The following is a 26,106-nucleotide window of genomic DNA, read 5'->3' on the forward strand; positions in this document are numbered from 1 at the left end:
ATGTTTTGATGTTTTGTCAAAGTTGCAATTCTGATAAGTATACCATCGGCGGACGATCGCCGATCGCGATGAACATGAAGCCGAAGGGTTGAAATTTGAAAATCAATATGGGGGAAGCCATAATTAAAATGAGGTGACTGCATGGAATAAATTAGAATTTGAAGAGTAGTATAATTATGCATATGTAACCAAAATATCCCTTGATAAGAAAAGCATAGAAGTTACAAAATTTAGATTTAACATTTATTATTATATGCGTCATTAAAATTAAATAAATGTGAACTAGGCTTAAACATAAAAAATTAAATTTCCAGAGCTAAAACTAAAAGTAAAAGCAATTAATATTAATAACCACTTGCTTTAAGTTTAAAAACGAATAGTTATATCCCATAATATCACGGATCTTAATGTTGTTTCGCACATGTTTGTAATTTCACAAAGCTCAGAGCTGCTTATATTGTCTACCGCCTGGAACAGTGTGGACAGTGGACAGTGCCATTGTTTGCAATTTCACTTACGCCCAGTTGTAATGTCGTATGGTTCCTAGCTGTGGTGCATCGTGTCTAGACTCTAATGTTTCTTAGGTGAGGCATGGTAAGAAATATAAATTAAGTTTAAGATGGCAATCGGTAGGCTATTAAATTTAAAAGCCTAACAAAATCCGCATTATTTTAAAAGATACTCAGTGAGTGTGACAGTAGCACAGTAGCCACCATAGGTTTTATTTCTATATCACGTTTTTTCTTTCTTTCAAACATTCCAGTCCATTGTGCAGAAAGTTGGAAATTTAAACTTTGGAAGCATTTGTCATACGTTGTATGACCCGCCGCGCACGAGTGCGCGGCTCCCCCTGTATCGGCGAAACTCTACAGTATACTATAGTGAAGCGACCGTGGGGGTCACCACGTGATACAAGGAAGCATGTAGTGATAGAGATCTGATATCGATCGTAAATACTAAAAATAATCTAGCACAATTGTAACTGCAGTTTCACAGAACTCTAAATGCTTAATGAACACACATGCAGGTACCACCCGTATTCACACTCAGAACTGAGTTAAAATATTTTCCGATACTAGATTGGGGACGGGTTCTATAAACAAACAAACAAACAAACAATTATTCAATTTAAATGAACAATTATATCTCATCGTGCAATATGATGAGAGCGTAAAGAAAAAGCTTCCCGAAATCATCATAATCAATAATGAACAGAACAACTGCAAGATGCTGTAGGAAGGTTGAGAATGCATCCTCCACCGGTAGTCCTTACTGTTTTAGGCATAATCAGAATCCTCTATTGAACGAACAAGATCAGCTCCCAAAGGGTGCTTGCACACAATTAGTGTTGGTACCCAGTACATGGCTGTAATTGTATAAACTGTACAAGCTGATATGCGAATGGACTCAATAGTGTAACTATTGTAATTATAGTGACTAAAGTCATGCAGTGCAGGAACCCGAATTAATCCTCGAAAATCGTTCAATTCATTCTTTTCCTATAAAGCCTTTTACTAAGGCTTTAAAAACTGTCATTTTTAATGTGTAATGGAATTTTAATGGAATCCACATTGAACTCTCACGAACTGCTTTTGGGAAGTTACTTTTCTTGCTAAAAAGCTATAAAGCGTTCTAAAAATTACCACCATGGATTACTTGGAGTGTTTTTCTGGCTGAACTGGTTCTGGGACGATCGAGTCACAAACACAAAACGCACAAGCAGCTTACAAGTAGAAACACGACAATCTTTTGGCGGTGACTACAATATACAGAGATTACTAAATCGTCACCTATTAATCAGTAAACCAACTTTATCTTTGTGTGCAGCTGTTCGAGGATTCAATCTGAAATGGGCAATTTTATGTTTTAAATCCTTTTTGATCGTAAAATAACACGCAGAGCAAACTAACGTTCTTAGGCTATAATTTACAAAATATCCAGACAAATCGTTGAATTTATAATTTAATATCTGTACTGCTGTCCGACCGATAACAATATTGAAAACAATTTGTTTACTTTATCCTACAATACAGTTTATGATTCTTGGAAACCGAGACAGTATTCAGTAGAACGATCAAACAGAACCTTACTATAATAGTAACAAAGTCCAGCAGACCAATGAACAGTTTATTGAAAAGCTGGCGTTATATTAGATGTTATAGTGGATGCTATATTAAATGTTATAGTAGATGTTGTATTACTATTAGTGCAACAGCTGCTTTGTGCTTCTAGCACTGATTCTGATAAGATCTCAAATGTTATTAATGGTCCACTCGTATTAAGTGACAGGAGGTATTTAGTTTTTGATTAACAAAGAACTAATTGGTGGTATCTAGCTATAGCTTCTAGAATGGGCAGGTGTTTCAAGTTTATATTTTTGGAATGTAGAATAGCGCGCGGCAAATAGCACGTTAAGCACTTGTATAGAAAGTGATAGGTGTTGGGTGGACAAAGATCACCTTTGTACTTATATTATTAGAAGTACATCAGCTACAATATAACTAAATATAATAATACAATTTAAAACTTTATTTAACTGATGGATTTAAATACGGATAAGATATAGAAATTAGCAGTATCCAAGAACTAGAAGAAGTCAATTAATGCTAATCGTAACTAATTGCATCCAAGATACAATTCTGGTTGCCATCATGTCATTCATATTACTATTACTATTAGTATTTATTTATGTTGTGGAATGATTCAATTTAATGTTTATTTAAAAAAGGAAAAATCATCAATTCTCCATCACAGATATTAGACTAATGGCAAAAACAGGAGAAATAATGAAGGAAAAAAACAAATGAGGCTACATGATGTCTCGCGGTCCTTTGTAGTGTTGTCAATGAAATTGGAGCTTCATTTCAAGATTAGGGATCGTTCACATATTACTTTAAAATTTAAGGCTTCACAATTCACATGTACGCCCTCCGCCGGCACCAGCTATCTTAACACCAAACTGTTAACCGATAAGATAAAATGATGGTTTGGGCAACGTCTGAAAACATATTATGTGAAATTTCTACACACTAGCGGTAGCTATGTTTTTAATAATCTGAAATAATTCGCGCAGCATGTGAATGATCTCTAATTACTGAAACTAATTCAAACATCTCATCTTTTACATGTTATAGTATAACATGTAAAAGATGAGATATAACTTATACGACAAGAAAACTCTACATGCAACTAATATTACGAGCATCTCAGCATCTCTCCCTAGTAGTAGTACTACATAACAGTAGAGAACCAGTGCAATAGTTAGTCCTTTAGATGCGGCCGGTGTGATTTTCTTGAACATAAATCATAATAACGATTGCTAAATGCACATTTACTCTTGACTCCTCAGCTCAACACGTGTAGTCAAATGGGCATGGATATTGGATAATGGGTAATGCGTATACCAAACTACCCCCTCCCCACCCCCATGCCAATTATGATAATGTTTGAATCATTGATTAATAAAATTACAACAGAACTATACAATTACATTTCAATAATTCAAAAATGGACAATATCGTGGAATGAATCTGATCACCGAACTTCTTATATTACTTACCTATATTACTATATTACTTATATAAAGGTAGACCAAAGTTTTACTACGCAGATTATAGCAACTTAGCGCAAGGCCAAGATGGTATGAGATCCTTGCCGCCATGGCCCATTCCACCACAACAACTACTAAAACCGCATAACATGTTCTCTCAGACATGAATTTGATGGGAAATTGAAGTTTCTGGCGAACGTAATGCGGAGCATGGTTAACCGTTTTCATGTTTTACTTTTACGCGAGTAGTACTAGGGTAGCTGACTCTTTTGTAACCAGTTGTGTCTTTGACGTCGTTGATGCTTAGATGCTAATCAATGGCGTAACTTTGCCTGTTGGCGCCACCAAAATGAAGGCTGATTTTGACTGATTTTGGCTGATTTTGGCTGATTTTGGCTGATTTTGGCTGATTTTTACCGGGAATGAGCCGGGATTCCTGTCCATCCTTGAGTATCTCAATCTGTATAATCAAAAATGCCGAGTGATAATAACTAAAGTTTGTATTACAGCAGAGAGAATCAAAAGACAGAACGGCAATAGAATTAGAACACGAATAGAACGTGAAATCGGTATACAAACTTGACAATGAAACAGGATACAATATCAAATTAACAGTAGTAGTACATCTGTCTTGAGGAAATGTAATCGTGTATAGACGACATCTCATAATCACAGGATTAAGTACGGGATCCTGTGGCGGACAAATTATACCCAGAGCTCACCTCTTATTTCATCGTGGGGGGACCTCATTATAACTGCATTAAGTTAAACTGTATATGAACCTCATATCCTGCAAGTATATCACGTCATGCATAAGAAAGAATATTTGAAGTATAATTTGAGTGGCCAAACATAATGTATTAAAATTTTGATCAATCTAATCATTAATGAATCTTTGTTCGAAAAAAATGAACTTCGTTATTATTTTATTTGACGGATTCTTCGAATGAGTGATGACTGATGATAGTGAGTCATGATATCAAAAAGAATTACTTCAATCGGGCACTCAGGGACTGAGCTATAAGCTATAAGACCAGACGTTTGCACAAACTGATCTATGTACTGCACCATTGCCACCGCCCACCATGTATCACTATCAGTGACAGTATATGTGCATTGTGCGACTGCGTGCTCCTCCCACAATTCAAGATTTTATCGCTTTATCTGACAAAAATGGTGTGTCACCAAGCCTCAGAGGCACATATTAGGTGCGGTAAAAAGATCGAAATTATGCGGCACCGCACCCGACTATGTCGGTGGTGTGCCCACCTACGAGTGGTATTGAAACGTAGCGCGCCTGAAACGTAGCGCGCCTGAAACGTAGCGCGCCTGAAAGCATGACAATGTCAGCCGCGCCGTAAGCTTTCATTAGGTTTTAGGTATCGCGTCCGCGGCAAACAGAAGATAAATCGGAAATTGTGGAACCAGATGATACGGTTTTTGAGGCATTTTGATACGGTCATTTTAGTCTGTTAAAGCACAGTGGAAAATGTTGGCCATTTCGCAGATTTTATTTTTGCAGCGATAATCGCACTCCCTCGCGATTATCGCGCGATAATCGACTCCTTGTGCGATTATCGCCTCATTTTGCGATTATCGCGCGGTTATCGCCTCATTTTGCGATTATCGCCCCCCCTTGTGCGATAATCGCCTCATTATGCGATTATCGTGCGATTGTCGCCTCAATTTGCGATTATCGCAGTATATAACGAGAACCTAGCTGCCACATCTACAGATCTACTGGAGCCATTTCAGATTTTCAGTGGTAACATAAGTTTATAATTAAAGTTAAAAGATTAACAGCAGTCGAATATTTAGAGTTGACAAATTGACAAAATGCTGCGTTGACAAAATGGCTACGTCAAATGATCAAATAGTTACTCTATATGATTCAATTGTAAGCCCACATAATTTAATTTTGGTCAACGTTGATTAGCGGGTTTTCATCTTTAAGTTAATATATGATTCATCTCATGTTCGTTGACTAATTTACCTATTTCTAGCTAGAATCCAGAATTCTTCCAAAATATCGAGAGCTCAGATTAGACTGAGAGGGGACTTTTTGTTGTGACTTCCCTAGTCACCGCTTATTGTGCGGCCGGGCGCGTCATGCCCGAACCTCGACAGCCATCATCCCGAACCGTTTATATTATCTGACAGCCGCTTTCAAATGTGTTTAACTTAACGATTAGATTTATATTTTTAGAATACTTTTCCGTTAGGCTTATAGCATGTGATCACCTCTAGGGCTCAGGTTACCATTTTGACAGTTAATTCAATGCTCATAGTATGTCCTGGCCTTATCGTTTAACTTAGATCTGATTGCTTGTGACGAGATGATGTATTTCGTTTGTCTCTATCCATCCCGGTTACGAGGCCTATCGAGCTGGAACTGTTACTTAAGGGTGCCCCAGTGAGGCACACTTTATATATATAATAATGATAACATATACACTAATTTGATCCATCGGATATTAATATTCACGTCTAAGTATTACTGCTATGAGTATGACATAGTGTATTCCTGCTCGCATCAGAGTTATTTCCGATGTCATCCCAATTCAGTTATCTAAGGTCTAATTTTTACCGGAGAAATTGTCAGCTCAATCGTTATCTTCGATTCAAGTGATTCCTTGCGCTCAAAATTGTCCCGCACTCGTCAAATTACATCCTCTGAGAATTATGGCGAAGTGGACAAAATTGAATCACCCTCGCGCGGCGACAAAAACTTGCGTGATGCGCGGTTTCAGTCGCAGTCACTACTATAACGAAAAAATTTTAATGGCAAAACATAAGCGGCGTTTTACATAATATGTGGCGAATATCATTATTGATCAAGTAGAAAATATGAACAGAGGGTGAAGCATCACCAAATTAACAATCTTTCAATTTTAGGCATATAGCAGATTGTCCCAAACACTAAATCCATCATGATTGACCCATTTCAGTCACACAGCTTGGATTTCACTTTCAACAGGTATTTCCGTGTTGCTAGCTCGCACTTTTTCACAACTCGGTCTTCGTCATTACGAACATGGTCTGAAAATTTATGTTGCTTACATTTCTGTATTAAAGTGGTGGTCGTCCACATATTATGTACTCCCCCTCACCTTCGATGGTTAAGTAATATATGAACGACCCCTTACACACTACTATTCAACGTGTGGAAATCAAAATTTGATCTCAAACTCAATTAATTCTAAAAGCCCAAGTTATTTCTTACTTGTCATGTGTTCGTGATTCTTAAAAAGGGAGTGAGTACTCTCACCACCTTGCTCATTGAAAGATCCAGAAAACATCCCCCAGAGCTGTATCTGCTCCAAAAAGTGGTCTTCAAGGAGATGTATCTGGTGGAGGTGGTGTTGAAATGATGTTGCAATTTTAAGAGTTCGGTTGGGCCGGAGTTTCTTATAAATATGTCATGAAAATAACTTTCTTCCAGGCTATTTAGGGGTTGGAGACAACAGGTAAAGCTATAAGAGATAACAACAATACCTTCACCGATGTGGACTGACCAAACTTTCGGTACTCTGCCAAGAAGAGGTCCCTGGCCTTGACAAGAGTTTCGATCTCACGGGGACTCTTCACTTTCCCACTTTTGCCACCGAGAACTAAGAGATCTCTATACGAGGACTTAATGCGATCCAGTGCAAGGAGCCGTTGCTGAAAGTGCAGCTTGTCCTGTGGTCTTATCTTCCTGTCAACACAGAATCGGTCAGTCACAGAAGCTCGTTATCAATACAGAATTTTAGCCTTCAATCACAAGTAAAAAGTGGTAGTTATTTCACTATAAACGACAACCATTAGTAACATGAGTTAAATCGCACTGATCTCACAGAACTTACTCGTTTTTATAGAAGTGGTCTGTCCAAAATTGAGTGTGATTGGCTTTAACCAAATATCCTGCTCTCACGCCGGTCAGGGACACACCATGGTATGCCTCAGGAGTGACATTGATGCCCCTCAAATATTGCTCATACTTCGAGGAAAGGGGCCCACTGTTGCACTTCGAGGCCACACGGTTACCTAAAATGTACAGTGCCACACTTATTTTCTTCAACTCATTATATATCAGTTTGCAAAGCCTCCAATTTTTCAATAATGAAGTGATACATTCATCGATGAATCTACATTACCTTGTTCGATGCGCAGAATCATGGCTCCAAAGTCTGTCGTACTGCTGTAGCTGTTGGGAAGAAACCCGTCTGCCACATTGCAAGCGAGTACAAAGTCTATCTCCTCGCACAGTTTACCGTACTCTGTCCACAGAAAAGTCCCGACTTTGATGTTCTAAAGGAAGTATCAAGAGTCATGACAATCAGTCAAATAATTCTAGTACCTAGTTCTATTTGCCACATATCAGGAACAGCATGAGCGGTGTTCGAATAAAAAACTGTGAGCTTCGATCACTTACTATGTGCAAGAACGGAACAGCGACCCAGTTTATGAGATAATCAGAATCCTCCCCGAAACAGTCTGTGATGGGTCGTGAAGCAACATTCATAAACTGGGCTTGGGATCTCGGGTTACACTGAGTCATTCTGATGTGGAAAAACTCGATACTAACAGTTTACAGAAATGGTATACATCTATCGAAATACATACATGGTATACAATATACATCGAGATAAATGTTTGTACTTTGTGAAATGAAGGAGCTGCAATCAGCGAGTTAATGACTGGTATTATAAGTTTATAAGTACCTCATATTAGCATCAAAGTTCTGCATAATTCCCGCAAAAGTTCGGGGCTTGCAGAGAGCTCTCTGGCTTCTGGGTACTTGCATCAGGTCTTTATGTACCTCGCACAGTGGACAGGGGAACGTCCCATTGCTGCCCATACCCAGCATAGCCCACAGTGCCTTTGTGTCTGCACAGAGAATCATCTTCACATGTGCTCCACAGAAGACAAAGTTCTTGAGCTGTGGTAGGTCCCGGTTAACCACCTGTAATGTTATCTGTCTCATGCCTGTCCAGTTTTTAAAGTGTAAGCTGTTAATACAAATAAGCTCAAGTTGAAGTCTAGATTTCATGAAGAAATACCTTAAATATGACCTCCATGTTCCTGCGATGGTCCGGAGCTTCGGTGTACACCAGCATTGGGTGGGCATACGAGCTGTTACACGAAGGCTGGTTTAGCACATTGACTGCCACTTTAGTGGAGCTCGTGTCTGCGTCTACAAACAGCTTAACATGTATAGTTTTGTCAGTTCCCACATCTAACTGGCCTGGAATATATAGAATTCAGCTGGCTGTTAATGAACTATGTGATAAAAACCGCTAAAAGAACTGCCCACCTTGACCTATTTAAATCAAATTAATTTTTTGTAAACAGCTCTATAATCTCTAGAAATTTGAAATACCGGTATTCTTCAAGGTTATAAGTGTTTTGGTTAGCAGTTCCTGTCCATCACAGTAGGCTACTGGGGTACGTCTTGCTAACAGCTCACCACTTTTAGTTTCATTTTTATCATGTGCTGCAGCTTTATGGGAAAGAGAAACCATTGCACTCATATAGTTCACCTTAAAACATGAATGATGTTAATTTTTGATGTACAATATATTCTATATTTCAAAATCTGGGTTGTGCTATGCTATATGCTAGTACGCCATGACACCAAAATGATATATAATTGGTTTTGAGTTCAACTGAGCACTCACGGTGTATAATTCTTCCATTGACTTGATTTCCTTCTCTGATTCCATTTTTATATCATATTTTTTTAGCAGTGGCCGCAGGTTGTTTCGTACATTGGCTGTCCCCGTGTTAGCTAAAAATTGAGTCAGCATTTAATTTATTGCGATGAAATCTATTGCACACTAAGAATTAACTTTTCCACCCGCTAAGTTGTAATGATAATGACAATTTGTATCGTTCTTAACAACTTACATTCAGCTTTGAACATAGCAACATGAAGAGCATCAATTCGTTTCTTACAGTCAACGCCAGCCAACGCCTGTACATACTCCCGCTGCTCTTTAGAGAGTGATGTTAACTCCGCAGTTCGGATCCGTTTGGTCACTGATTCGATATCAGAGTCATTAGATTTTGAACAGCTTGACTCAGCCTGCAAATATTCATGTTGATTGAACTAAATTGCCTGTAGGGATTCGTTCAGTTTCAGTATGGCTATGATGGCAAACTGCGGAAGTGATATACAGTTTAACTTATTACCGATAACGTTATTCAGGATACCTGGCTCTCTACTATATCCTTGAAGACATGAGTGTGCTTCCTTTTAACACTGTCAGCAGGAGTTTTTATTTCCTTGTGCGGCTTAATGATAGTGGTGATGAGGAGGGGTTTTCCCTGTGAACCCTTCACCTCAAAGGTTGCTCCCTCTTCAAAGCACTTATCTAGTAACGACCTGCAGGATTACACGGATGATCACCTTCAGATGTTTAATATTCACAAGTTCAGCTCTTAAATATCCTTTTAAAGTGCTACACTCAACCCACTCTGATCCTACTCAAGTTACGACTGATGATGTTTTATAGTCAAAGATGCAGACAGCCTGTGTCTTATTAGTAAATTACCTCAGCACGTGGTGAAAAAGTTTGTCTCCCGGATCGGTATGTTTGATAAAATCAGCCAACAGTGTTTTCTTCATGTGACCGAATGAGAGCAGATGTTCCTTTACCGTACGGTCGGACAATTCATTCTCTTGTTGACAGAGAACACACGGGCAAAGCATTTTGTTACTATAATGTCCGTGAAGGTTAAGTTCTTGAGGCTAAACTTTACTTGAAAACATTTCAAATGTTGGGATGTGATAATTGATGAAATATCGAGAGAGGGGGAAGGGTGAAAAGAAAGCGAGCAAAAAGAATTAAAGAATTATTAGTATAAATCAAGAGGCTTTCATATGAACATATTGGCACGGGTGTAGAGTTGAGCCTGTACGGAACCTAGTAGTTTCAGATCCTTGTTTAACTTGCCGTACAGCAAGGTCATTCACTACTTTAGCCCTGGCGAGGCACATAGCTCACTCTACAACTCCGTGTCAAATGTTTCATATATACCAGCCAAGTTCACAAGATATATCCTTGTGTTTGAGAAGAGCTCGTTAGAACTGCTTCTTTTCCCTTCAGTATCCCACAGTCTATCAAAATTAGTGTCACAAAATTGGTATCATAAAATTAGTTAATAAATTAGTATCACAAATAGAGTTAATGAATTAGTGTCACAAAAAAAAGTTAGTATCACGGAACAAACATCACATAATTTTTCAAAAATTAATAATAAATTCAGTGTATTTACAAGTTTTATAGTTAAACTGAACCTCCCCAACGCTGTCGGAAAATCTCAGTCGCAGTGAGCTTCTTTTGAGAGGCCTTTTTTTTCCTCTCAGCAGCCATGCGGACTCTGGCTTCTATGACAGATTCGGGCCCCCAGTTGTCCGCACTGATACTGAAATTAGAATGAGTGAGGCAGGGACAGGGAGGGAGGGCCAGGGAGGGAGGGCCAGGGAGGGAGAGCCAGGGAGGGAGGGCCAGGGAGGGAGAGCCAGGGAGGGAGAGCCAGGGAGGGAGGGCCAGGGAGGGAGAGCCAGGAGGGGGGTTCACTGCCTAATACCTGGATGCTGCTGAATTAATCCGTGATCGTGGTTGCACAGCACAGACTGGTGTACCGTGACTGGAACGGGACGGTCTGAAATAAATATGGTGTTAAGATTTCATCACAAATGATATAACGCATCGCCAATCTTCATAAGAGTCCTTTCTTATCAATAAAATAACTAGTTGACTTACCAAAACACCACATACATTAACTCATTTACTTTTATGGCTTAAAAATTTACCCTGGCCCATTTGAACTGACGGAGGGAGTTCGCGAGCGAGAGCGGATGGGGTCAGGGGTTCTGATCAGGATACTGCTGCAATATTTAGATGTGTTATATATCAGTTTTAAATTTGACTAAATATTGTTAGCCTGGGTACAAACATATTACATAACCCTGGCAATAACATTACAATGGAATTAAACTGCATACTAAATGACGATTTTCAACCATTTCAAAAACATTGGACACCGGGTCATATTTATTCTGCTATGCTACCTGACGGGTGCTGGGGTCGGAGAGGGTGCTTGGTGGAGGAGGAGATTGGTCCTCATCTCCGCAATTTCCGCCGCCTTTTCGTCCAGGACATGCCGCATGGCATTGGTCACACAATCCTGAATATCACTATTTTAACAGCTTTGTTTCAACAGGGATTCAGTGGATCTCATATCATGACAGATGAAATTTGATTGTTCATATGTGATACAGGTGCAGCTTACCTTGCAGTGCAATGCGTGCAGTGGATCTGTCTGGGTACCAGCAGCAGTAACTGGGGGATGATCCGATGCTGCTCTCTGCTTCACTGCTGCCCCCTTCCTCTTGCATTTCTTGTCAACAGCATATTTCTTATATCGTAGCTGGACCTCCCTCACCCAATCAGAGTGTACGCCACTTTCTGAAATGTATTCATCTCCTTAATGATTAAAGAACGATTTTTACAAAAGATATATCGATCAGAGTTGTCATTTGTTAAGCCATGATGTTTTGCGAGAACTTCTCTAGTTCCTAATAAGAAGTGAGGCAATGGCAAGTGATAAAAACTTATTTACCCTCGATATGGCAGAAACGTGCCACAGCTCGTTTTATTTCGGGAACCGCTTCGAGAGTAGGGAACCTGGCTCTCATGTGCCTGAAGAGTAAAATTTGGGGGGGGGGGGGGGGGGGGGGGGGCCAACCATATTAAAGTATATTAAAGTATATCCCCGGGTCAAAATCGGAAAAAATCCTACATTTTAATATACTTTAATATACCTACAATTAGAAGATTTATATAATTTCACTTACAACTCGTGCAGATTGCAGGTCGAGTCAGCAAAAATGTAGGTAAGAGGAAACAAACAAGTTCGATGTATAATAACTTACAACCAACATCTCCTGCGGAAGCCATCGGAACCAAGTGGTCTTAACTGTCGTGTTACAGTTAACCCTGCGAACATTTCTGTCCTGCTTCCACTCATGTTCTCACTAATGTGATAATCGATATGAACGTGCTTAATTTCGTTCTTTATAACAACAAATGCAATCATTTAATTCGATCGAGCTGTCAAGCAGATTACGGTATTAGGTGAATAGTGTGGCCATTGGTAACTACAATAGACAAGTCACTTGGTGACATGATTACCGCACGTGTGTAAGTTGTAACATCTTATACACTCTTACAGAGATATATCTATATTCGATCCAAGCACTCTCACTTTTGAAAACTGAAGTCGAAGAAAATATTCTGATCCAGGTCACACTAAGAGGTACAAATCATAACAAGTAAAGTTGGCTGGTAACTAAGCGCTAAGTGAGCGCCCTAGTAGCGCTCGATTCATAATTTGATTTTCGTATAGTTCAAATCCAACAAAAGTGCGCGGCTCACCGCGCGTGTCAAACTTGAAATGCAGTAATGAACTCCGTGTACTATTTGAATATAATATTGATATAATTGCCATCGGCAGACAGAATGAACAATATGTATTGATTCAGATTCTTATTCATGTATAAGATTTATTTCCATAACGGAATTATGAGATAATTTTCGAATTACAAATTGAATAGAAGTTTATGTTTATGGTTTCGGGTTTGTCGTAGGGGCCCAGGGGTCATTCGTAAATAGCGTTTGCGTCCGTTAAACAGGGGGAAGAGGAATGAAATTGGAAATATGAAATGTTGATGCTTGTGTTTACTTTCGCCTTTGAAGGTTATAGTTTGATTGTAAAATGTAATTCTGAGGCCAGGGTCAAACTCAAAATGAAAATGCAGGATCCGCTGCGCGCGGCGTCAGGCACAAGGTTTAATATATATATCAAATATAATATTTTTTATTGCTGTTCAACCATAATTTTGATTCAGTGCAGTGTTGAATGTTGATGCAGTATATGACTCACAGTATGTCAAAATTAACTCATCATTTCACTATTGCATTATCATCGCAGATTTTAGCGATTATCACTATTTAATGGCGATTATCGTGCATTTAGCGATAATCGCCAATGTTAGGCGATAATCGTGCGCAATAATCGCATGTTAGGCGATAAACACGCGATAATCGCATATTGGGCGATAAACACGCGATAATTGCATTATCGCTTTTATGCAAGAATAAAATCCAGATATTTTCCACTGTGAAAGGGGCTGCAGAGTGCTGCAGATGATTGTACAGTGTAGGGGGATGTGTTTACTAACTATTTTGACGTCAAAATTGTCGCCAGAGGCTCCCTGAGTCATGGAATGAACGGAATGAACAAAAATGAATTTTTTTTCTAAAACTCGTCGGATGGCCCCAAAACAGGTCGGAATCGTTTGGTATTGACCCTAATAGTGTTCCTACGAAGTTTGGTGGCCCTAGCACTCCCAGAACACCCATTATACCCTTGGCTGGATTCAAGAATTTAGAACCAGTTGAGCAGATAAAACGGATTTTGAGAAATTTTGTCTGCTTGTGTTGTTGCAGAGAGTTGAATTTGGTTCAACAGTATTCAAACAAGATGTGTTCCAACTTAGTTTTGTAGCCCTACCATTTTCAGCCTTACCATTTTCAGAACGTCCAATAGAATCCGGTTCCATTTTCTTCCAAGAAGCCGTAGACAAGGTTGTTTGAATACAACTCTGGTAATACAACTTTTTACTTGGATGGATTTCAATAATTAAAGAGAGCAGAGTTTTAAAAATTTGCCAGTATTTGGCACAATTTCTTTAGCTATTTCTTCGGACAGTTTTGATGCATTTACAGTGACTAACCACGCCTTTTGTTATATTTAACGGAACGTAAGATTGTGTATTCGTCTGAACCACCAGATATAATGACAACAAGATAAACGGTGACTGAAATATGGCGAAAACTTGTTTAGCCCACAGCTATTGAAAATGTCGAGTTTACGAAGCTTGATGTCTAAATGATAACACAATTCTTTTAAGCAGATAAGATATTAAATCTAATACATGAAAACATAGCACGGCATGATAATCAAATGAACATTATGTTAACCATCAGTCTTAGTTTGTTCGTTTTTATGTGATGTACAGCCTGCCAGCATCTTAAGATCATCATAGCAGTTCACGCAACATTGGTCGTCTGAACTGCTTGTCACTTGCGGAGGACATTTAAAAGACATCCGTAGTAGATGATATGTAGGGGGCCTGGTAGTGTGAACATAAGTCTTCGAAGGGACCATATGTGTGACAGAATCGCGTCGTGCACAATAGCAGAGGCCGCTTCGTTGATATCACGCTCTGAAACAAAAGTTGTTAGCGGTAAAAATGAAAACCATTCAAGTTCTGGGGTTATGTAATAGAAAGAAACAATGCATGAGATCTAGAATCAGGCCTCTATCAGAAGTCAAATATCAAATCTCACAGAATTGGTAATCATTTCGCTCCTGAAATTGAAACGAGATCTTGTCGCCGATTATAATTATTAGGAGGTCACGAAAAGCAGCTTATTGGGGTCCATGACTGGAGTACACACAAACATGGAATGATTTCAGAATAACCCCAATGTTGGGATTCACTCAACACAGTAGGGTAAGCGTGCAAAAATGATTATAAAATATCAGCACCGAGATAATATAAGTTGTAAATTAAACTTAAAGGACTGTGTAAATATATTCAATGTGAATCGTTTAAATTAAGGGGGGGGGGGGGGGGGGGGGGGTAGGGGGGGGGGGTGGCAGGGGGGGTGGGGGGGGGGGGGGCTGGTGGGGGGCTGGGGGCGGGGGGCGGGGCGGGGCGGGGGGGGCGGTGGCGGGGGTGGGGGGGGGCGTGGCGGGGGGCGCGGGGCTGGCTGGGGGGGGGGGCGGGGTGGGGGGGAGGGGGGGAAGAGGGGGGGGGGGGGGGGGGGGGTTTTTGAGGGCCCCCCACCCCCCCCCCCTCGCCCCCCCGCCCGCACGCTCCACCCCCCCCCCCCCCCGCGCCCCCGAGCCCCCCCCGCCCCAGCCCCCCCCCCCCCCCCACCCCCCTCCCGCCCCGGCCCCCCCCGCCCCGCACCCTGCCCCCCCCCCCCCCGCCCCCCCCCACCGCCCCCCCCCCCCCCCACACCGGCCACGGGCGCGCAGGGGGGTCTCCGCCTAGAAAAGAAGGGTCCGGGCATACACGCCCGCTCCCCTAGACGTGTGCGTCGGTTACACTTGGATAGTGGGTCTAGCAACAGAATGGGGGTCTCGCCGAGAAGAGTGGAGATATGGCAACAGAATGGTGGGTCTGCATTCTTAGAATAGTGGGGTTTCATATAGAGAGTGGGTTGTGCAAACCAGATATTGGGGTTATTAAAATAAAATATATGGAGTATGGTACCACCCCCCAGAATTTGTGGTCTGGACTTAGAAAGGGGGTTGGTAACGAATGGTGGGTCATCCACTCTAGAAGAGTGGTTTGGAACAGAATGGTGGGTCGTCACTTAGAAGAGCGGGTCTGAGCAACCAAAATTGTAGGTCTACATCTAGAAGAAGTGGGTTGGCAACCAGAATTGGAGTATAGGGTTAGGATATAAAAGGATTCAAGGATACAAGGATACAAGGATACAAGGATACAAGGATACAAAGTATACAAGGATAACAAGGATACAAGGATAAAAAGTGATAATTATTTTATTGAATTCACAAGTGTATAATTCTGAAATAATTTAAGGTTACAATTTAGTTATTATAAATGTGTAGTGATAAATAGAAATGTTTTATAATACTCAATCTTTTCTAATTAATAGATCGGATTTGTAGATTTCGATCTTATTTTGAGGTCCACAGGTCGTTACAGAGAGAATTGACTGGGGATGTGCTTGCTGTTGGCAGTACATTTGTAGGGTTAATGTTTTTCGGATAGAAAACCTAGCTAGGTCGTAATATTTGTGGGATTGGAAGTTTAAATTTTTCTCTAACTGCGGGTAGAGAAAACAGTCAGTTGAACTTATTTGGTTTTGGGGGGTTTCGTAAAACGGCCACTCTCAATGTAAAGATGTCGAGCATACCGCACGAGAATTCTTAACCACTCCAAGTATGAGTTTCTGGTTCTAAATCATGTTTAATTTGATTGTAAAATCTCTAATTTAGGTGAGGATTGCCTTGGCAGATTTCAGTATCCACAAATTCTTCTCTGTTGTGACTGATGTTGGGTTGAGAGCTTGGAATTTTGAAGAGGATGAGTGGGGAAAGTTTATTTGGTTATAAGATGGAGATGTTGGCGTACCAAGGAAGAGCCCTGCTCTGTTCTTTTCCAATGTCAATATTAGGGGACAAGAAATTGGAATTGTATATGAGCTATTGGAGTCTATTATAAACTTAGAATTAGGTGATATGGCAACCGAATTGTGGGTAAACTGGACTCTTGAATAGGGGTTGGCAACCAGAATGGTGGGTTACACGTGGAATAGTGGTCTGCTACCGAATGTGGTGTCTTCGCTGAGAAGAGTGGGTCTGGCAACCAGATTCGGGGTCTATAACTAGAATTAGGTTGATATGCAATCCATAATTGTGGGTTGGACTCTAGAGAGTGGGTCTGGCAACCAGAATTCGGGGTATATAAAACTAGAATATAGGAGATATGGCAACCATTATTTGTGGGTTGGATCTAGAAGGTGGGTCTGGCAACTGAATACGGGTCTATAAATAGGATTATAGGTGATATGGCAAACCAGAATTGTGGGTCAGGACTTTGAAGATTGGGTTGGCAACCAGAATTCGGGGTCTATAAAAATAGATATAGGAGATATGGCAACCATATTGTGGGTTGGATCTCGACGAGTGGGTCTGGCAACCAGAATTCGGGGTCTATAAAACTAGAATATAGGGATATGCAACATAATTGTGAGTCTGGACTGAGAAATAGTGAGTCTGGAAACGAATGGTGGGTCATCACTCTAGAAGAGTGGTTCTGGCAACCAGAATGGTGAGTCTACACTCTGGAATAGTGGGTCTGGCTACCAGAATTGGTGGTCTTCGCCCTGAAGAGTGGGTCTGCAAACCAGAATGGTGGGTCTGCACTCTAGATGAGAGGGTCTGGCAATCAGAATGGGTGGGTCTGCAATTAGAAGAGTGGGTCTGACAAAGGAATTGTGGTTGGAATCTAGTATAGTGGGTCTGGCAACAGAATGGTGGGTTACACTCTGGAATAGTGGGTATGGCAAACCAGAATGGTGGGTCTTGACATCTGGAAAGTGGGTCTGCACCAGAATGGGGGTCTCCGCGTATTTAGAAGATTGGGATTTTTGGCAATCAGTATGGTGGTTCTGCAATCTAGAAGAGGTGGGCAGAGGGAGATTCAGGGGTAGATAGAACGTGGTAATTGTCGTGTTGGGAGGATAATATTTTTAACATAGACTTAGAACATTGAATAGAGGTGGGAAGTTGCTTGAGAATCTTTGCAAAGGTAGACAAAGCCAAATTATCAAATAATAACGTATGAATTTTAATAAATTAAGAATATATTAAATTGAATGGCAACCTCAGTTGGATTTCATTTTTTAACCAGAATGAAAGTTGACTTTAGCGTCTTCAGGATTATTCCTTTTTTTTTGGCTCTGAACATTTTTGCCATTCTCCATGATGTTTAAAAGCAGGTGTTTCCTTTATAGCTCCTGAGCTCCTGGTTCCTAAACATTTTGATTGAGCCAAGACAGTTAAATAAAAATTTTTGGATCTAAAATTAAAGTATGTCACAGTTAAACATCCAAAAAATTAATCATAAGTAGGAAGTATGGGACCGAATCAATGACAATAATAATAATAACTTGCGCTTAAGAACAGCCACTTTATTAAAGTAAACGTTTTACTCAGCAGTGTTTAATCTACAGAAACAATATGATAAAAGTTAGGACTGGTCATGGTATCTACTATTATACTTGAAAATATTTATTAAAATGAAAGGGGGAGCTTTTAAAAATTGAAGAATCACATTTATAACTAAAGAACCTAACACTATAATATGTAGGCCAACATCAAGTCAATGATAAAGTTTTTCAAGTTCATGCTGAGACAATTTGCAATAAGAATATTTCTTTTTTAATGTACAGTTTGTTATTTTAAATTCTTTGTCGAGTATGAAATACGTCCAATAATGTTTGCCATGTTTACTCTCATCTCCCTTTCTAACTTTCCTCAGCATACAAAACTCTTCCATTGAACGAAATTGTGAAGTGAAAAAGCTTCTTGAAGAAAGTTGTAGTTTTTTAATCTTTTTCACATAGTCAAGTGTGGTTTGTTTTCACAATTCAAGTGGTTTCATTAAAGTGGTTATTTTAAAGTAATGTGTAACAATCTAGCTAAATTTTAGTTACTGAGTGCGTGGTTCTAACGTACAAGAGAGACATGTCGCGTAGATAGATTCTCGATCTCCAAAAATACGAAATCATAAATTTCACGATTGTTGTTGTTAAAAGTACTTGAAAATCAGAACATTCCCTAGAATTAAAAGGTTTTGATGAAAAGTTACATGTTTGATCACAATTACTAGGTAAGTTACGATTGCTAACATGTAGGATTACAAACTAGTCAGTCAAATTCCACATTATTTAAATCAAGTTTAGCTAGAAAGCCCGAAAAGGGTTCCTTTAATTCAGTACAGCTGTTAATGCAATGTAAAATCATACACATTCAAGTACATGAAGACTGAAGAGGTCTCTCGATTCTAGTGTGGAGTGGCATGCATCACACGCACTCGCGTTGGGCGCGTAACTTATGTCTCCACGGTATCGGTTGGTAGCCAAAGGTTTGTTGTGTTGTTGTCGATGTTTTCAAACCTGTAACTTGCGCAGCATCTTTGTGTACGCAGGTCTTTCCAATTCTTCGGGGGTAGGCACCTTGTCCTCTTTCAGATTTTTGTTCAGTTAAAAGAAACCTCGTAGCAGAAGAAGCAGCTATGGGAGTGGGGGCAGTTTTGTTGGGGGTCCAATCGATGGGACGGGGTGGGGGGGGTGGGGGGGGGGTGGGGAGGGGTTTGTTGTGGGAGCGGCTCAAGCTTGGTTTCCCTACCAAAATACGATTACATTTAGCACGCTGGGCCTTGTTATATGTAATGTGTAACACTTTACAGGCGACAGCAAACAAAAACAAAAACTTATGTTTGTTTTTTTTTAATAACATGGTTGAAACAGGACACCACAAGTGTACGATTTCTCAGCGCGCTGTATTTCATAGCAGTCAATTAGTTCAAACTGCAAAGGGTCCTGGACCCTCAAATTGAGGCAAAATCAATAATTAGATTAACCTGGAGTGGGATGCCAGAAGGGGCTTTGTAACGTTTTACAATTAAATATGTGTTAAAAACTGCGCGGGCGGAGATGTCCGATGGTAGGGTTGATCCCTAAACAAAATTTCTCGTAGATCATTGCGTGGCTTACTATTTAAAACGTATGATAGTGAATAAAGAGCTTTATATTGCGATTTGTCATTTGCCTAAACTATTTCTAATTTACTATTTCTAATTTTAAGCACAAGCAGATTATAATTTTTAGGCGTCACGGCACGCCTGGAGCCCTAATTAGCGCCTCTGCTCGGAGTCTAGGTTGGCATTCTAATACATGTCCTACAACGTAGCTGGCAGAGTACTGATAAAGTGGTCACATGAAAGAAACCTATCACTAAGGATACTTTCTCAAGGAGGTCTGATGGAAAACTTGAGCGTATCATCTGCTTTTTGGTGGTGTTTTGAGACTTAGCTCCATAAAAGATGGTGGGAAGCAGCCTTTAGATCCTGATTTGGTTGGAGTTTTATAGTTATGTATTCCAAATGTTCAGAGCTGATGAATGGCGCTTTAGCCTTCTGGAGACGGCATTCCAAGGTCTCTGTTGCGTGTCCATCCACTGATCGTTCACACAGGTAGGACAAAGTTTGCTTACCTGCTCCAACGGGTTCACCTCAACGAAGCTTTCAAACCCAGAAACAAGGTAAAGCGGCATTGGTCAGTGTTCATAACAAACTTTTCCTCTACTGTTAAACGTCTTATCAAATACTAAATGGATATTACAAATCAGGATCTCTTCATGACCAAATGTGTGATTTAGTGGTAATCATAGAATAAATTATGAAATATCTCAATGCTCTTGCAAGGATGCCTTTCGGTACACGTATAGAAGGGATTGTTAAAGATAGGCTCCATTAAAAAATCGTTTTCATTACTGTTAAAAACATTCGAGATGGCATTTAGTGCTTTAGAAAGTTTACTGAGCTCAGCAGGACGGATTTGTTAGCAGTCAAGGCCCTCGATAAGAGGTAATTTTGGCTAAGATTGGATATATACATGAAGTTTTAAACCTTTAGGATATTGCTATCAACTTGCAAGCAAAAACTAACAAAATAACTCGAGGTAGATCAAGTGAAGTCAAGGATTCTGCAGTCACCCCAAACAATAATAATTCAAAATCTTACATAGCGCTCGATTGAATTTTATTTGCATTGAGGGAGGCCGCCGCATCTAATAATTCAACGGAAAGCTAAAATCCATAAATATGAATTATTTTGTACTTTAAAAATTTATAAGTCATTCAAAAATCTTTTTTATCGCAAATATAACAAAATTAAACAATAATAGTGTGTACTTGAAAACCGCAACTTTGAACATGATTTTAAACTAAATCGGTTTTTATTTTCGGTGCGCGGCTTTGCTTTATTTTTGAATTGCTCGATGATTAATGAAAAGTAATTACAGTTAAAGCTAACTGCAAAAAGATTTGCTTTTCAGAATTCAACAAAATCATAAACAAAAAGGCGGCAAAAATAAAAAATATTATGTAATAGTGATATTTGGTTGACGATTGTTCAACCATCGAGATCGTGCTTATGCGAAGCAAGAATGTTGTTTCGGCGCGGCGCGTCGAAGCGGCGAAAGTCTCCAATAGTGAAATGAGCGAAAATGAAAATTGTTAAATATAATTTTTTATGTTTGTTTTCATTTAAATGCAGAAATTATTATTTGTTAATTTCGTTACATTTTTTGCGTTGAAAAAAAGATTTTTGAAATGACTTAAAAAATTTTTCAAGTACAACATAAATTGATATTTAGAATTTTAGCTTTCCGTTGAGTTTTTTTCATGGCGGCTCCTCAATCGCAATAAAATTCAAAATCGAGCCTTACGTATGATTTGTGAAATATACTGTATGGCACCTGCGGAATCCTGGTGAATTCTTGATCTACTGAGAGGTTTATTTCGTTAGTTTTTGCTTGAAGTTGGATAGCAATATCCTAATGGTTTTAAAACTTATGTTCTAGTTCGCAATCATAGCAGAATTTCCTTTATCGAGGGGCCCTGACTGCACACATCCGTCTTGCTGAGCTCAGTGCATTTTTTAAGGACTAAATGGGCCAGTTCTCGATAGGTTTGTAAGCGTAATGAAAACGAATTTTTGGAAGAAGCTATCGATTACAATCCCATGCGTTTTATTGTGCTGGGTGATAGAGCTGTCAGGTTGAGGGTGACGTTGAGGAGGTTTAGCAACTTGTTACTGTGTGCAACAATTCAGTAGGGATGGGGACAATCGACCGAGACTGGATGTCGTTCTCAGAATGCTAATGGCGCCTTTTATCGCTTGAACATTGGAATAGCAGAATATAAAGACTCAACAAGATAAGGATCTATAGGATGATTGTTCTCACATCTTGTTGTATGGATTGAAGTTCATCTCAAACACCACCAAACAAGGAGATGAAACGTTCAAGGTTTTTCCATGACCTCCTTGGATTGTATGGTTCTTTTCATGTTGACCATTTTATTCAGTACTGCCAGGCTACGTTGGTATGGACATGTAGTTAGATGCAGGACTCTTGACTACCGAGCGAGGCGGCTATTTAGGGCGTCCAGGGTCCGTGGACGCCCTAACATTATTATTTGGTTGGTTGTGCTTACTTAAATGAAATTGTAATTAGTATAGTGTTAGGAATTGAAAATCGCTATTTTATAAAGCTTCTTATTCACTGTCATTACGTTTTAAAGTAAGCGCACGAATGATCTACGTGGAAATTTTGTGTTGTAGGGCGCCAACCCTACCATCGGAATTCTTCAGCAGCGCGTTTTAACACATAGTTAATTGTATACGTTACAAGCACTTCGTGGGCATTCCCACTACAGGTAATCTATTTGATTGCCTTCAATTTGAGGGTCCAGGACCCTTTGCAGTTTGAACTATTGATGCTATGATACTGGCGGCGGAGATCGTACACTTGTGGTGTCTGTTTCAACCATGTATTAATAAAAAAAACAAACATAAGTTTTGTGTTTTTGTTTGCTGTCGCCTGTTAAGTGTTACACTTAAATATTAACAGGCTGCGTGGAATGTAATCGGTTAGTTTGGAGTAATCTGCTTGAGTCGCGCTCAGACCCCTCCCCCCCCCCCCCCCCTGGTCCATCGATTGGACCCCAACAAAACTGCAGCAGCTCCCATGAGCTGCTTCTGCTACCGAGGTTTCTGTTGAATGGATGCCAAATTAAGGAAAGAGGTCAAGGGGCAGACCCGGAAGAATTGGAAAACGACCTGCGTATCAAAGTGTTGTAAGTTTACAGGGTGTTGAAAAATCGGACAACAACACAACAGACGTGTGGTACCTAAACCGAGTACAGTGGGACATATGTTACGCCGCCAACGCGATGTGTGTGATGCAGGCCACTCCAACGACTAGGATCGGAGGGGGAGGAGAACTCTACAGTCTTTATGTAGCATGACGTGTATGATTAACATGGCATTACAGTGTCTGGAATTAAAGGGAACCTTTTCGGGTTTCTTTAGCTAAACTTGTTTTATAATATGTTGAATTGACTGACTAGTTTGTATGCCTAATGTTAAGCTATCGTAACTTCATAGTTATTGTGTTACAAACAATGTTACTTTTCATCAAAACCTTTTTTATTTAGGGAATGTTATGAAAGTTCAAGTACTTATTACAACAACAATCTTGATAGTTGTGATTTGTATTTTGTGGAGATAGGAGAATCTATCTACTCGACATGTCTCTCTGTGTTGTAGAACCATGCACTCAGTAACTAAAATTATGTTGATTGTTACACATTACTTTAAATATAACCACTTTAAATGTAACACTCTTAATTGTGAAAAAAAAAAAACACACTTGACTATGATGAATCAAGAGGTTAACACTTTCTGGGCAAGAAGCTTTTACTTCACAATTTGTTCAGATTGGAAGGAGTTTGTATGCTAGAGAAGAGGTTAGAAGGGAGATGAAGAGTTAAAACATGGCAATACATGTATTTGGACAGTATTTAAGCGCGGACAAAGGTTTTAAAATAACTACTGTATCATTAATTAATAAATTTTTATTCAAATTGTCCTCAGAATGAACTTGAAAAAACTTTTTCATTGACTGATGTTGGCCTACATATTTTGGGTTAGTTCTTTAGTTATTTAGTGTGAGTTCTTCATTTTTAAGCTTCACCTTTCATTTTAATATAATATTTTCAAGTATATTTTGATACATGCCAGTCCTAAACTTTTATCATGAGTGTTTCTGTAGATTAAACTGACTGAGTATAGGTTTATCATTAAAAATAGTGGTGTTCTTAAGAGGGCTATTTATTATTTTTATTGATGCATTGGATTCGTCCCATACTTCATACTTTAAGATTAGTTTTTTGAGATTTTGTGTTTTAACTGTGGGACAACTTTAATTTTAGATTCCAGAAAATTTTATTTAAATGTCTTGTTCAATCAAAATGGTTTTAGGGATCAGGAGCTTGGAGCTATAATATGAAACACATGTTTTTAAAACATCATGGAGTAGGGCAAAATGTTCAGAGCAGAGAAAAAAAAGGGAATATACTGAAGACATAAAAGTCAAGTTCAATTCTGGTTAAAAGATTGAAATCAAACTGAGGTTTTGCCATACAATTTATATATTCTTAAGTTTATTAATTTCATAAGTAATTTTTGATAATTTGGCTTTGTTCTTTGCAAAGGATTCTCAAAGCACTTCTCTCCTCTATTCAATGTTTCTAGCTATGTTTATAAAATATTATCCTCCACGTCGCAATTACACTGTTTTCTTTCTATCTACCTGAATCTCCCTCTGCACGTCTTCTAGATTGCAGAAACACCATTTGATTGCAGGACCCAATTCTTCTACGGGGGAGACCCGCTCTGGTTGCCAGACCCACTTATTCAGAGTGTACGGACCTCCAATTCTGGTTGCCAGACCCACATTTCCAGTGTGTGACCCACCATTCTGGTTGCCCAGACCACTTATTCTAGAGTCGACCACAATTCTGGTTGTCGACCCACTCTTCTAGAGTGCAGGACCACCTTTGATTGCCAGACCTCTCATCTAGAGTGCAGAGTCCACCATTTGTTGCCAGACCATTTTCTAGGGGAAGACTCACATTTGGTTGCCAGACCCACTATTTCCAGAGTGTTAGATCTCACCATTTGGTTGCAGAAACTTTATAGAGTGATGACCTCCATTCGGGTTGCCCAGGACCACTAGTCTAGAGTCCCAGACCCACAAATTATGGTTGCCATATCTCCTAGTATTTAGTTATAGACCCGAATTTGGTTGCCAGACCCACCTTTATAGGGTCCTGGACCACAATTATGGTTGCCATATTCCTATATCGGTGTATAGACCCGTATTCTGGTTGCAGGACCACCTTCTAGAGTTCCAGATCCAAATTCGGAGTTGCCATATCTCCTATATGATAGTTTATAGACCCAAATATGGTTGCTGACACTCTTCTAGAGTCCAGGACCACATTAGGGTGATATTCCTATTTTCTAGATTGATAGACCCGAAATTTGGTTTGCCAGGACCTCTATTCTAGGAGTCCAGACACATTATGGTTGCCATATTCCTATATTCTAGTTTATTAGTCCACGAATTTTGGTTGCCAGTACCCACTCTTCTAAGGCGAAGACCATTTGGTAGGCCGGACCATATACAGTGTAGACCCACCCATGCTGGTTGCCAGACCCATATTCTAAGAGTCCAGTTTACCACAATTGGTTGAATTCTCCTATATTCTAGTTTATAATAGACTCAATAGCTATATACAACTTTCCAATTTCTCTGTCCCCTAATATTGAATTGGGAAAAAAGGAACCAGAGAGGGCCTTCCTTTGTACACAACATCTCCAATCTTATCACCAAATATAACTTCCCCCACTCTTCCTCTTCAAAATCCATGCTCTCTACCCAAATCGTCACAAACATGAGGAAGAAATTGTGGCTACCTGGAAATTGCCAAGGCATCCTCAACCTAAATTCGTATTTTCAATCAAATAAAAAAAAAAATTTAACATGATTTGAACAGAAACATACTTGGGAGTGGTTAAGGATCTGATGCTCGGGAAAGTTAACAAGGTTTTGTATTAGCTGCCCACATCTTTACATTGAGAGGGGCGTTACACAACCCCTAGAAACCAAATTTGTTCTAACTGACGGTATACTCTACTCCTCAATTAGAGTAAAATTTAATACCATAAAAAATAAACCCAAAAATATTAATGACCTAGTAGGTTTGCTATCCGATAAAACTTTAGTCCTACAAATGTACTGCACAGCAAAGAGAAAAGCCATTCAATT

At 39.6% G+C, this 26,106-nt stretch overlaps 2 protein-coding genes across 5 annotated transcripts in view; one reads left to right on the plus strand and one right to left on the minus strand.

Moving 5' to 3' along the window:
• LOC134816912 (mucin-2-like) overlaps positions 1–26,106 on the plus strand; it is a 765,431-nt gene that overhangs the window by 395,569 nt on the left and 343,756 nt on the right. The window lies entirely within an intron of this gene.
• On the minus strand, positions 5,057–12,855 carry LOC134816823 (uncharacterized). 4 transcript variants are annotated; one of them, XM_063825815.1, is made up of 21 exons: positions 12,806–12,855; positions 12,474–12,575; positions 12,161–12,240; positions 11,831–12,006; positions 11,610–11,725; positions 11,352–11,426; positions 11,126–11,200; positions 10,811–10,960; positions 10,087–10,652; positions 9,746–9,917; positions 9,440–9,617; positions 9,211–9,320; positions 8,913–9,072; positions 8,593–8,777; positions 8,254–8,495; positions 7,965–8,091; positions 7,687–7,840; positions 7,396–7,576; positions 7,046–7,247; positions 6,774–6,897; positions 5,057–6,589 (listed from the first exon to the last, which is right to left on the minus strand). In XM_063825815.1, exons 9-21 carry the CDS (start codon positions 10,242–10,244, stop codon positions 6,495–6,497), a joined length of 2,088 nt encoding a protein of 695 aa, XP_063681885.1. In that variant the 5' UTR covers positions 10,245–10,652; positions 10,811–10,960; positions 11,126–11,200; positions 11,352–11,426; positions 11,610–11,725; positions 11,831–12,006; positions 12,161–12,240; positions 12,474–12,575; positions 12,806–12,855; the 3' UTR covers positions 5,057–6,494. The 4 variants fall into 4 exon arrangements, with proteins under 4 accessions (XP_063681885.1, XP_063681887.1, XP_063681884.1 ...); XM_063825817.1 differs by having other exon boundaries at positions 10,087–10,960; positions 11,352–11,423; XM_063825814.1 differs by having other exon boundaries at positions 10,087–10,960.

Source organism: Bolinopsis microptera, chromosome 6 (genome assembly GCF_026151205.1).
Source record: "Bolinopsis microptera isolate Bmic1 chromosome 6, MBARI_Bmic_1.0, whole genome shotgun sequence".
NCBI classification, from domain to species: Eukaryota; Metazoa; Ctenophora; class Tentaculata; order Lobata; family Bolinopsidae; genus Bolinopsis; species Bolinopsis microptera.

What these genes read in the sequence shown, in the direction of transcription:
- LOC134816823 (XM_063825817.1), bottom strand. Translation starts at nt 10,244, where the DNA reads ATGCTTTGCCCGTGTGTTCTCTGTCAACAAGAGAATGAATTGTCCGAC. An exon ending in GATTCTGCGCATCGAACAAG is followed by an intron (nt 7,577 to 7,686) that starts GTAATGTAGATT and finishes TGTACATTTTAG; the next exon opens with GTAACCGTGTGGCCTCGAAG. An exon ending in GACCACTTCTATAAAAACGA is followed by an intron (nt 7,248 to 7,395) that starts GTAAGTTCTGTG and finishes CTGTGTTGACAG; the next exon opens with GAAGATAAGACCACAGGACA.